This window comes from Neospora caninum, chromosome V, assembly GCF_000208865.1.
Source record: "Neospora caninum Liverpool complete genome, chromosome V".
Lineage (NCBI taxonomy): Eukaryota > Apicomplexa > Conoidasida > Eucoccidiorida > Sarcocystidae > Neospora > Neospora caninum.
Genome location: NC_018391.1, coordinates 1,131,700 through 1,145,004, shown reverse-complemented (window position 1 = coordinate 1,145,004; position 13,305 = coordinate 1,131,700). Strand labels below are relative to the sequence as shown.

Sequence of the window (13,305 nt, the reverse complement as noted above, 5' to 3'; positions counted from 1 at the left end):
CCGGATAACGACTCTATCCACAGTCTACGTCAGAGAATAAACCGATGTCACAAGCTCGTGAGTGGGCGAGCGTACGGGGAAACACATTGCGACTCCGAAGATTACGAAGGCTCGTGGTCTCGTTTGATCTTGGTTTCTACGTGTGAAGTTACTTGAGTATCGTTTCTTAGGTTTCAAGGGTCATCCAGGCTGGTCATCATCGCTTTTGCTAAAGTATCAATGCAGTAGTTCACTGAGCGAACTCAGAAAAAAAAATGGGACCGTGGCAGCCCAAACACTATTGTGTCTGAGCACGCCGGAGATCCTTTGTGTCAATCTAAATCCCGTGAACCTTCCTCTTCTCTTTTCTCTATCTACGGATGCAGTTCGCACAAAGCAACCCTGACGTTCCCCTCCGCTACCGAACAAATACTGTTGGCGAGCTTGTGATGCTCGAGCAATGCAAGCGATTCGAGGTCCAGGTACTGGCAAGGTGCATATTCGTACGACTCCTTCCACCTATGAATCCCGTCTTAGTTAATGTGTCAGAGGGAAGCTACCTTCTGTTTCGCTCTCTGAATGTTATTGCACGCCTGGTGACGTATATTATGATTCTTATTGGGCGCAGGCCCCTGGGTATCGAATCCAGTGCTCTGCCTTGGCATGTTCGAGTTTTTGCTTGTGGTGTCCTTTCCCTGGTCATTGGCCAGGCTCTTCCCGAGCATAAATGTTTTCTTTCAATTTCAGTGACGTTTACATCTCACAAAAGGTGGCCTAGGTAATGCAGGTTACTACATCAGGCCAAACATATCATCTTGCCGAGTACTTTGCAGAAGACTCAGAACCCACCAAATGTGCGGCGAGAGTCAAGTGTTAAAATCCCTCGACCCTACATTCAAACCTTCCAGACGTTTTCTAGAGGGGGTGAATACCCAAGCAGAGAACTGCATTATCCCCTTCGTCTTGTATGGACCCGCGCCGTTGTCTCCGAGATCTGTGCACGCTGAGGGGTGAAGCGAAGGGCGCGGGAGAGTTTGGAGAAGAGGCACACACGGTAGAAACTGAGAAACGTTCCAGAACCCTGATGCGAAACGCATTGCGCTTCCGACCTGACTGTCTTGATCGGCAATGTATCCCGCAGTTTAGAACCATACACGGCCCAAAGTTCCTCTTCCTGGCTCCTCCAAACGAGTTCGGTGTTCCGAAGTTCGTATCTACTACAATACGGCCTACAAAACTTCCCTTCAAGTAAGGCGGACAACGGTTCGTCAGCCCCGTCAGCCTCCCTGGGGTTTTATTTTTACTGCCATGGAGCTCTCTTCTCAGGTGATCCACTTTGAGACTGCCGCCCCTAGGCCTTGTGATGTTGATTTCGACGCAGGGAGTGCTATGACTATCGCGATTGCGCGGCGTTCTTTGCGGACTTCTTGTGCTATGAAGAGCTAGAACCGCCGAACGAATACCCACCTGTTCTGCCTTCGCCGGCATCTGTAATCTCCTGGCGCAAAGGCGACAGCTTCGACTTCGCGGTCTTGCTTTGCTCAGTCCTCATTGGGCAAGGCTACGACGCCTACTGCGTCTCCGGTTGTGCGCCTGAATTTATCACGCGGGTGAATCAAGTGAGCTGTGGCAGGAACGTTTCATCATAATTCTATCCTGCATGGCACGGAAAGCTACGCACACCATCTTTTGTCCTGGGTCGTTCACCGTCAAGTAAAGCAGGCACAACACGCCCTGGTCACGAGTCTCCGTACACTAGAACAACGAAGCAGAGGGTTCACATGCATCCATGTGGTTAAGCTGACACGGGAACCGCTCTGTGTCTGAAAGCCTCCCTTTATGAGAATCGGTGCGTCGATGTGAAAAAAACCTCGGCGTTCTATCAATCACGACAGCGACATGTGTTCAGTCTCAGACAACCGTGAGCTGTCGCCAGAGCCTTTGGCAGGCTTCTCCAGCACGGAAATAAATCACGAAGCCTAAACAGAGAAGCCCGATCCATTTTGAGAAATTACGTTTGAGACGGGCCTTTCCCGGGGGTTCCCCGAAACAAAGCAAACTAACGCGGAGCAAACATTGCGCTGCAGTTGAGCAACGGGGTGTTTAAATCTTTTCACAGGCAAATGAGCTGCCGCCATTTCTGCGGCAAGAAATGAAAGCGGAAGAAGATGTGAAACCATGTGTCGATCCAGAGTTGCCACAGCCCGACAATGCTCCCATGGACGCCTCTCCAGAAGGTGATATCCCTCCTGCCGAAGAGATGCGAGTAGTTCCCACGCACGTGAGTGAACCGCGAGGAACGAAACGTGGAAGCGTCGGCCGTTTAGCTTCGAACTTGCACTTACAAAGCTGTGTCGAAGTGTCGCCAGACACTAGGCTATGGTTTACGTGCGCTCGTTCGATTGCATGCAATCACGAGCATTCATGTGGTATTTCGTCTTGCCAAACACGCAATTACACGCCGAAAACGATGACGGATCTTCGTACTCACATGACGGATTACCTGTGATGGCAGGACAATGATGAGGGACTTGACTTTGTCATTCCGAGGCGCCTACCTCCGGAGTCGGCCTTCCTCAAAATGCTCGAAGACGAGAAGAATGAACGCGAAGCTGCAAAGAAGGTGGGGATTTCACGGTTCCCGCTAGCTTTGGTGACAGCTGGGTGTGGAAGCGATTTCCACAGCTCATATCGTCACTCACCTGTCGTCGGTGCATCCCTCACAGATCCTCAACGGTGATTTTGCTGTCAAGTGTGCAGTCAGAGAACAACCGAAATCATCGGTACTGCGGGGTCTCTTACCGACTACGTATAGCGTATTCAGTTGAACGTCGCGTCAGGATGTTCGCTCCAGTAACCGGAAATGCGTGCCCGTGCCGCAAATCGACACAGCAATATATGCCTGCGGTGTTGGTCGTCTGTTCGTGTGCATCTTGAGTCGACTCTTGTCGCACAATGAAAAATGCCCCCAAAGGATACCCTGTTCCTCCCTGGAAATCGCACTGAACGCTCGACGTGGCTTATGACGCCGTGTATCCCTTTCGCGCACGGCTGCAGGCAGAGAACGAGCAAATTTTCACAGAGAGTGACGATCCGCTTTGCGGAGAAGACCCGTTTGAAGGCCGGCGCGTTCACTGTTGGGTGCTTGTCAAGAAAGGCAAGCGAGGAGTTGAAAACGATGTGTTTCTTGAGCCTACTACAGGTGCGAAAAGAGTGTGCTTGTGTTTTATCCCCCAAGCTCTATTGATCGTCAAACCCTCCACTCCATGCCAATGGGTATTGTTGTGGCGCAAAGGCTCCCAGGGGAAGCAGTTTCAGCTCTCATGCATATATCAAAAACACGCACTATCGGGTTTTCGTCGTGACTGAAAAGCTGTCTAAGAGACAAAGGGAAAAGGCGATGGCCTTAGATAACGCGCATGGGGCCTGCGGTCGGCAGAGAGATGTTGCCAGTGGTTGTTCCCCACTTGTGATATAGGAAAGCAGGCCGCGGCGTCCTTTCGCGTCAAATGCGAATCTTCGCGAGTGTGTCTGGCCATTGCCTTTCGACTCACAGCCCGGGCACGTCGATGCAGAGTTCCGCTGATTTGTGTATTAGGTCGGGAATATGCCTTGTCCGAGGCGCCGTACGTAGCTGTCCACTTTGCCTGGAATAATGAGAACTTCTGGGTAAGTATACGTGGTGGCAGAGGGGCTGCATTTGCGTCATCGTTCAGTGGTACTGGGCACTTCTATTATGTTGTTTGATGTTGTTTGGCCACGTGGAAAGTTCCGCAGTCACTAGCGTATGCATGTTTGATTGTTGCGTGGCCGTCTGAAGCGAAAGAGCCGCCAAACTCAGAGCAACCGAAACAGATGCCTGTGTAATTACCATCACAAAAAGTGACGAGTGAAGTTTGCCGTGCAACAGGGATGTAGGAAGACGTCACAGTTGGAGGGATACGCAGCGATATGCGAAACGGACGGGTTGAAAGACGAGGCAGGGAGGTCTGCAGAACACAACGGCGCCTCGCACGTTTTTGGACGTATCCAAGACTTTAGCACACGGCGCCACCCGTAACGGACTCCCTCTACATGGCGACTGCACATCGATTTCGTCACTTCGGCTTGGCCATCGTGATGCCAGAGTGGAAGAAATACGGAAGACTTCTTTCCACTGAAAAGAAGGCTGATCGCGGGGCCCGGATCTCACAGCATCGAGCAGGCCGAATAGTTAAAGTGACATTTGTCAATCTTCATGCAGGTCAATATGGTCAGCCGGGTGCCGGTCCGCCAGTTGACATGGGATTTGTACAATACGCGGTTCTTCGAGTACATTCTTCTGAAGAAATCGAGGGTATGGTACCGATCTTCCCATTGCAGCCAAACGAAATTTTCACGCGGCAAAATAATTGCATACCGCATGAATAGCTCTCTCGTACAGTACATGAAAAGCCCGCCCGGTGCGCAGGTTCCCGACATGTAAACGCACGTACAAGGCGAATGCAGATACGAGTTGTACATTCACCTCTGTCGTACAGTTGTTTTCCTCTCAAGATAAAATTGTAAATCCGACTCCGCCCCTCGCCACATCCCCTGCCTTTTTCCGATAGGCTTTTCGCGAGCGTCTTGCAAGGTGGTGGGACAAAGAATTACTCGTCATAATACTCGAATGTTCCACCTAAGCATTAAGGGATGATTACCGAAAATACGTGCCTATAGCACCCGTCACTGTGACTTCGGCGGCCGTCGCCTCCGCAGGCTCACACTCCAGCACGTTCCGTCATCCATTTTCGTGGCGCGGCACATGGTCCAGTTGAGGGGGAGCAGTAACCGATCGGGTCTTGCGAGAATCGGTTGCCCATGAAGCGGTTTCGCTTTCCTGGTGGGGGTGCATCAGTTACGTGACTTCCACATGTTCACCGTCTTGTTGGCCGCGGCTTCATTGGTGTCGACAAACACGTTTTTTCGCCCAGCACAGACACAGCGTTACCACGCTCAAGTCGATAATAAGAATACCGGCCCTTCAGTCCTCTCAGACGCAACGCCACATCAACAGGACAGAAAAAAGTGTTAACTCGTGGAGCCTTCTCTCTCTGCAGCCGCTGGACGAAGATGAGGAGTGCTCTGAGTTGTCGAAGCTTTCGATTGCTTATCAAACGCGACCACTCAAGGCGCCAGTAAGCGTCAGATGCGAGACTAGCGGTCGCGGAGCACCACACAGAAGATTGAAAGCGACAGCGGCTTTCTTCGGCAGCTGAGGCCTGCTATCTCTGTAACTTCTTCGATTGGAAAGTGCATACAGTGCGGCTCAGTTGTGGAACTACACAGCCATTTCTCGTGGAGAACGTGGCTGCAATGTGTATACGCTGTGTGGACTAAGAAAACTCTAGCGTTGTGCAGCATCATGTGTGCAGGCCCTGCAAGCTCCATTGAGTTGGGCGGGTCGATTCACCTTGTCGCGCGATGACATCCTCAAGCGGTATTTCGGACTAACCAAGACCGTTTTCTACAAAAAAAGCAAGGTGGAATACTTTGCCTTGTATTCTCAGGTTAGTCGTAACTGCCTAAATTACATAGTTACCAGTGCCGTCAGCCTGCGTCCGAAAATCGCCGTTTTATTTTGTCTAAACCGATCGACTGCCAGCTCTCAGTCCTTTTCGAAAATCCCTCCTGATGGCTCTCTTGCGACGCCTGGAGTGCAAAGAAATCCTACGGCGCTGGAACAGTCGAACACAAAGGGTCCTCAGGCGTCTCTACGCCTGGAGAGGAAGCGCACGACACGAGTAACTTTCGCCGTAGTGTGTCAATTGTTCGCGGGAACCCCCCGGTGTAGGCTCCCAAAAGCTCTATCTACGTATTCAAGCAGAACGGTCCTCGATGGCCCAATCTATGATTCCAGCAATGGGTTGGGCCCGAGGCAGGCTTCTTCTCAACGATGGCGTATTGCAGTTGTGCCGCTTTGACGTTAGCTCGCATCCCCCTAAGAAACGGAAGACTAGTATATATGTATATATATATAATAACGTGGCGATTACAGAGGATTCTGCGGAGTCGTCTGTCTCCAAAAGACGAACTGTACAGCACGAATCGTGAGAGTTCTCCCGACGCTGGAAATCGTGCCACCAAGTCGAGTCTGCTCTCACCTGCCACTGTTTCAGCCCGACGGACTGGTCATGCGAGTCACTCTTTTCAAGGATTGCCAGAGAACACTGCCTTATCAAATATGGGAAACGTTCAAACAGAGAAGGTAAACCGACTTAGCGCTCGACGGTGCGTGTCCACATTTTACGATGGAAACAGATCCACTGTCGGTTTATAAGTACATCCAGCGATACGCGTATCCTGTCGAAGACTTGGGCTTCTCCCATTGTTGCCGCGAGGAAGTTTTCATCAAGCTCATCTTCTACGGTGTCCACACCTTCACCATGTAAACCAGAGCGAGACAGTCACTTCTGCTATGCTTACGGTTAAGACAGGAATGCAGTGTCAATGCATTCTTGCATTTGAATTGTTTTCTTTCGTGGAAAGATGGCTAACGCCAGCTGACGAGGCGGAAATGTATGTAGCTTCGTAAAGAAGCAGCTTCGAAATGCGGATAGAAACAATCTCCGATTCAAAGATCCGTAACGTCCACATGGTTCGGAGTGGGCCCTGTGGTGGTTTCCCATCCTTCATGCGTTTTGTCAGTTGTTCGCTGGACTGCGTCGTTGCCTCAGAGACTGCATGTACGAACGAGTTAGGTATCCTGACGAAAGGAGGATTGTCGAGCGGTACTTGCCAGGGACGCCTAGTTGTCTGAAGGAAGTGGTAGAAGTACGCCTCTCTCTGTTCCTTGTGTAATCTCCGCTTGCATTCCTGATAAGCTGGGGTTACGTCCTTCATATAGAGGAGCCAACCAAAACGATCGAACCACAATAGCTCGCCTGCATTGGTGCAGGGGAACTCTCGTTTTCAGGAGACGCCCCTGCTCGTGGAGTTTGGGGCCAAGGGGATCGCGCGATGCAGTCGATTGGGGTGGGCGCTCTGTGTAAGAAGCCCCGAGACAGTCACGGGTGTTTCCATTGCAGTTTTCCGCGTTTCCCTCGGCCATCGCCGCTTCTGACACACAACACACTTTGGTATGAAATGCTTGTCTGTTTCCTGGTTTTCCACAGCTGTTCTGAGCAATCCATGTATTGTTCTACGTATGTGTAGGAGGAGGCTGTTAAGCGGGAACTTATTTTCTATAAATCCAGGTATGGCGTTGGTGGGACGTAGCATGCATCGGTCCGCGGGTGGACTGTTGGCCCCTAGGCGGTCGCCAGGTTCGACATCATCGCTCTTTTCTTCAGACTGCACTGCGTCCAAGCGTCGTCTCTCTCGTGCATGCCATGGAAGCTTTTGCGATCGGCGCACTGAGACCACGGACGACCGAGGACAGGATACCGACACACTGACACGAGTTTTCGCGTGTCGAGAGCTGCCCAATATTTGCTACACTTGAGTTCCCTCCGAACTCGGGCACAGCAAAGCCTGCCCGTTGTCCGATTGGTCGATTCAAGGCTCAACGTCATCGTGTTCCTGCGCCTTCGTAACAATCGATATATACCGACAACAACAACACACGCAGTATAAATGTAGAGCTCCGGGTGCTCGAACGGGCCCCGTGACCGCCATACACCGAGGTACATGATAGGACTGACGACACTCTCTGTGCCCCCGCCCTGAAAATGCGCCATCTCAAGGTTCGGAATGTTGGCTACTCGCAGGCTCGATGGGCTGATTCGCCATGTAGAGGTAAGCTAATACGGCCTGGCCGAGGTGTACCAAGCACTCCGTCACCACTTGACTTTGTTATTTTCAGATGCAGCAGGGTCGCCGATCCTTCGCGGCCTGTTTCCGTCTTGGAATCATAGACACTGAGCGAATTCTTGACTGCCGCACTCACGATCCGTCTTCTCTTCCAAGCATGCGCGCAACGGCTTCGGTGACGCTGAACGGTGCTGCATAACGGTGTGGCAATTTCAGGTGATCGGAGTCAAAATGTTTGAAGAGTTTGAAGGTCGCGAAGATCGTCGCACGTACCATTCGATCACTTTAGGAACTGATGAGGAAGGCTCCCGCGAAAAAATTCGCGTAAGCATTTGGCAAATCCGCGACCGTCGCAGATAACCAGCGACGCCGGATACAACGACTGTCATCGATGCTTTCAGAAACACGGAATCCGCACCTGACCTCGTTCTTCCCCGTTGGCCAGCGGTGTGTAGCCTGACCGGAGCCGACGAATAACAACCTGAACGAACGGGTCCCTTCATAGGTCACTGTCTTGTTTTGCGAGACGGGGTAAGTCCCATAGGTTGCATTGCGGTATGCTTTGCTTTCTCCTCTTGCTTGGCCACCCAGTGATGCATTTGAGGAGCGGACGGGAGAACCTAAAGACCGACTGGACTGAAATGTTTACATCCGGTTGTTTCCGTGTACCTTCTCAGATGATAACCGGGCTGATGCCGATCGTCCGCATGTCAGAGAAATTCGCTAGGGATCCAGATGTGAGGATTTCTCAGCAAGCACTCACGCAGCTCCAACGCGCTGGACTGGGGAGAAGCTCGAGACCGCAAAAATCATGCCAGTGTATAGTGCAGTAACTTCAAGGCAGATCTGACTGAAACCGACACTTTACAAACGTCATCACTTCTTCAGTCTGAATACAAAGGGGCAAGCAGTACACACATTTCAGCACGGGCAGACGTCGAGTTGAAGGCAGTTTCTGAAGGAACGGAGCCTTATTTACTTATTTATCCCTGGGACTTAGGCCGGGTGTTGAAGACGGTCTTCAGCGGGGGTGTCGGTCGCGTCAACTCGTGTGCTTATTTACAACATGAACTTTTCCGTTAGGTGAGCGCGTTACGTTCATCCCTGTTACCCACTGCGTCCGAGCTATCAGCTGCATGCGAAAACACGAATCACCTCAGGCGGGCAGAAGACCGGTTCTTGTAGGAAGAAAATAGACGTTTGTATCTGTTGAGTTTTTCGGTGCAGAAAGAAGCAAGTGGAGACGAGTACAAGATAGTCTATTTGCTTGCGGAGGATCGCGTGCGCGTCAGCTTTCACCATGCTGAAGGTGCTATTCTCCAATCCGTCCTGATGCTGAAGAGAGTACGCTCATGCAGAATCGCAGTGCGTCTGTTTGGTCGACAACTCGCCACCTTACTGTTGACTTCTTGGCAGCGCAATGGAGCAAGGTCACTTTGTCCTACTACGCTCCTGCGATTTGTACGCAAGGCTTGGCTGGCCATGCCGTGATCGACTGGAAACCGAATAAACAGTTGGGCTACTGGGTATCCGAGAATTAGCTCTGCACTATCTGTGTGTCATTCAAGAGAAATGTGTGTTTCGCGCCGGCACCAACAGAAGCAAGCAACGCTAGAGGTCGATGAGGAGTATATGGCTTTCATCCAAACCTTCAAGCGCCGTTTCCCCACGCAGAAAGAGGTACGCCACGGTCTGACCAGTCAAATGCGTGAAATTCACGGGTTTTTTCTGTTGCATCTCGGCTAGGCGAACTGCTCGCTGAAGTTGGAGACCCTCTGTGAGCCCGAACGTCGGCCGATACGACAGCAATGAACCTAGGAGGAAATTCGTGCTTCCATGACTAGGTTCCACCCTTTTCATTCGTTTTAGATCTTGGTGAGAGAAAGAGACGGTCTCACGGCGCAGTTGATAATTTGCTTGGAAGCTGTATAAAGTCGCACCCCCTCAGCTTGCCTGCGCACTGCTATACGACACAAGAAAAAGTCCTCTGGCAATGCGAGTGTCTCTGTCTCGCCTCTGTCACGACCCCGTGCAGATTCACCGGTACTTGACGCGCCAAAAAGAGATGGTCATGCGATTCAGGAATTTCGTGGTCGACCAAGCGTACCAGATCCACGTAGTAAGTAATCGCCACAGATTCCGGTACGACGGGGCGGTACGCTGCTGTACCTGTGGGTAGCTGCGGCGGCGAGGTAGCATCGTCCCAACCTCTCCAGCCCGTATATGCCTGGGGCGTACAGGAAAAGGAATGCGTCATAGCCGCATTCTCGAGTGCCGACGATTGCCACAAGAAATACTTAGTTATGCTACCAAGTTCCGAGCCCTGTCACAGTGGCGTGGACATACATTCTCTTGTTTTCGCCTTGCGTGGGTCTTGGTCGTTGTGTCCGAAATTGCGCTCAGTGGAGAGGCCAGCAAGAGGCTGCAATTACCGCGGCTCGTGAGATGGAAGAAAAGCACTTGCTGGGTCTTAGGGAAGGATCGCCAAGTGCATCTCGTCCAATGTCTCCCGGCAGCGGGGCTGCCAACGGCACATCGTCTGTTGACGGAGGTCATGGAATTTCAGGGGAGAACGGCAGCGAGTTAAAGGGACATACACGAGCAGATAGGAACAATCAGAATGGCGAGGAGACTACCGGGCCGCCTGTTTACACGAAACATACGCTTCAATTGACTGTTTACGACGCCGCTCGAGAGCTGCTGAAGAACCGCAGTGACGAGCGACGAGCCCTCGAGACGAAGCAAAAGAAGAAAGAAAATGACGAGGTATCCCTGTCCTGACGTTTGGAAAACGAAGGCCAAGATGCTCCATTTGGACTGCACACACACACGTTATCTACACGTCGTCATCTATATGTTCGTGCCTTTACTTACCTGTATTTATAGGCTCCACGTGTGTCGTTGCTTGTCGTCTTTTGGGCTGCGATCTACAGATCGACATCCTCGCACCATACTTCATCGAATTCAGGGGTAAGAGAGCTACGCGGCTGCCGGAGATGAAGGAAACGTGCCTCGGCAGACTCGTCATTTCTAAGCTATTTTTATTCGTGTCGGTGGCGCGGCACGCGACATTTATGAGTCCACGGGACATGAAGGAAGGCAGCTGAAAACAGCACGTAGCCTTCCGATAGGAGATGGAACCCTATTGAATTTACGCAAGAGATGTCAGCATGCCTGTCTCCGTGTCGAAGGTAAACAAAGGTGTCTGCTGGTCATCTTGTGTGCCAGGCAGGAGTCGACTATTTACGGTCTTCGTCAGCCGACCTGGTCCATCAGTATTCGTCCACATTCCTCCATTATGAATACCATACACCGCAGCAGATGAGCAGCAGATTAGAAGGGTTGCAGATGAAAAACGAAACAAACGTTTGAAGGCACACATGAGACAGACTTATCCCATGTACCGACAGAGATCCCTGAAGTTAAGTGTTGCACCCGATGTCGTTGGGACCACAGTCCACATCCCCTTGCTGGGCACGTTTCTGCGTTTGTGCGTTTCCTTGCCTTTCACAGGCCGCACGCTTGACGCGGCCTCTGCAGAGTTGATAGCGAAACGATGCAAAAATGATATGAGAGTTAGTGCCTTGCAGCTTCGACAGTCCGGAACAGTCGTTCTCGACACAGTTCCAGCAATTGCAGATTTCTCCTCCTGGTAGTAGAGCGTGCCGTGGTCAGGCAAAGACAGAACGCTAGGTTCACTTTCTGTCGTGCAGCTGCCGCCACTCTGCCTGTTGGATTTGGTTCGTCGGAAACAGCGGCACTGCCGCACGGATCAGGAGTGGAACTCTCAGTGTGTTCACACACATTTGAGTACACCAGGCCTTGCCGAACGGTTTGTGGGTGCCACGGCACTTGTCGCGTTTCTTTGTGTCCAGAAACGAATGCTGCACCGGGCTGCAGTAACTCAGCAGCGACTGCAGGAGCAGCAAGAAAAGCTAAGACGCCTGAAGGTATTTATTTACATTCCTGCGTTGAATGTCGATTAGTGCAGAGACGAGCAAGACGCAAGGCTAGACACACTGTGCCAGTACCGCTTCCGCCCTTTTGGTTTGGCGTAGCGCCGTCCAATCTCATATCTGCCCTGGCGCAGCCCCTGTTGTGGAGGTTTTCTCGTGTCGAGCGCTGCAGGAAGCCCAGCAACGCCGGCTCAAGGACAACAGCCAAGACATAAGCTACGTCAATAAAGAGGAAGAAGAGGGGAACAGCATCGAGGAGCAGCAAAGTGAAATCGTGTTCAAAATACGAATTTTGGAGCAGCGGCTGCATCGCCACGAAGCGCAGGTATGTGCATGGTGACACATTAACGTTTACAACACCAGTTTTCCGCTCACCGAGATCGCCGCTCTTCATGCGTAAACTAGGCGTCAGGAGGAAGGAACGCTCCTACGGTGGGACTACTTTAGTATGTAGATTGGGCTGCTCTGCACTCCTTCCACATAAATTCTGCGCAACCGCTGAAGCATCACTTCTCCAAAGAAAGGAGGCGTACACAGTTGCAGGAGCCAGCTCAGGAGCCAGTGCTAACAACTCAGCTGTCAGACGGATGTGGCGCACCCTGAGCAGTCGACGTTTGTCAGTTGCTTAAGCAATACGCTGTGTCATGTGTTGTTTCCGGCTGCAGGCGATTACGAAACTCAATGAACTCGAGCGCCTTCTTCTTACGGACAGCCGCCTGGCACCGATGTGGTCAAAGGATGCGTTCGGCTGAGCCTCCCGCGTGCGCACCGTCGTTCAGTGCAAGAAGTTTCCTTTTGACTCCCGCCACTCTGGCAGGGATATGCTGCAGTATGAAGTGAGCAGAATTCGTTCTTCCTGAGCTCATGGCAAGTGGAGCATGTGACTGCAGCTAAACACCGGCAGCTCAGCTCCCACGTCATCCCTAATCATCAGTGTTGTATGGATTAGGTTCACACTGTCTCAGAAAAAATCAGTGAGGAACGCAGAAAGGCGTGCGGTCTCGCGAAAGCAAATGACACAATGGATCATTGTCGTGCCCATTGTGGACTCGGCCGGAACAAAATAGACCCGCAACTCGCAATCGCTAACACAGCCATCATCGGTGTACTTCGTTTGGAACTCCCCGCGTACAAAACTTGAGCGGACTCCAGGCCGATGTCACATATCGGCAGCGTCCTCAAGAAGAATCGGTGGCTTCACGTGAAGCCGGAGATTCCCATAGGAGCACCAAGGGTCCACATGGATCTTCTCGGATCGGTTCTACTAAAATCACCAAGGATTGCGGAAGACATGTGGCACGAATGCCGGAAAGTGATAACGCACACTGTGAACCTGAAAGTTAACCTTGGCTCCTGCACAGTCGTAATCGACGGCAAACTATGTGCGGACGATGCGTGACGCTGTACAAAGGAAACGGTGGGCAGTGCATCGAGCTTGGAGCTCATGAGCCCTGTCGCCTTTACAAGAGCCTAAAATGAAACGGTGGCGTGTCACGGCAGACGCCGACTCACGAAACCTTTCCTAGCGTTCAGGGTTCCGGCAGCAGACACAGGGATATAAGACACATTCCGTGTCTCATTCCGACCCGCGCGCTTA

At 51.8% G+C, this 13,305-nt stretch overlaps 1 protein-coding gene across 1 annotated transcript; it reads left to right on the top strand.

Annotated features, from left to right (window-relative positions):
• Nucleotides 1-439: 439 nt before the first annotated feature.
• NCLIV_013450 (conserved hypothetical protein) lies at nt 440-12,460 on the top strand (the record flags this gene model as incomplete). The annotated part of the gene is made up of 20 exons (XM_003881536.1): nt 440-461; nt 727-757; nt 1,361-1,598; nt 2,099-2,260; nt 2,495-2,602; nt 3,037-3,181; nt 3,578-3,648; nt 4,223-4,315; nt 5,061-5,138; nt 5,376-5,510; nt 6,282-6,388; nt 7,710-7,737; nt 7,969-8,076; nt 8,430-8,489; nt 9,352-9,432; nt 9,788-9,871; nt 10,156-10,303; nt 10,686-10,722; nt 11,811-12,033; nt 12,374-12,460. 20 exons carry the CDS (start codon nt 440-442, stop codon nt 12,458-12,460), a joined length of 2,046 nt encoding a protein of 681 aa, XP_003881585.1.
• Nucleotides 12,461-13,305: the final 845 nt, after the last annotated feature.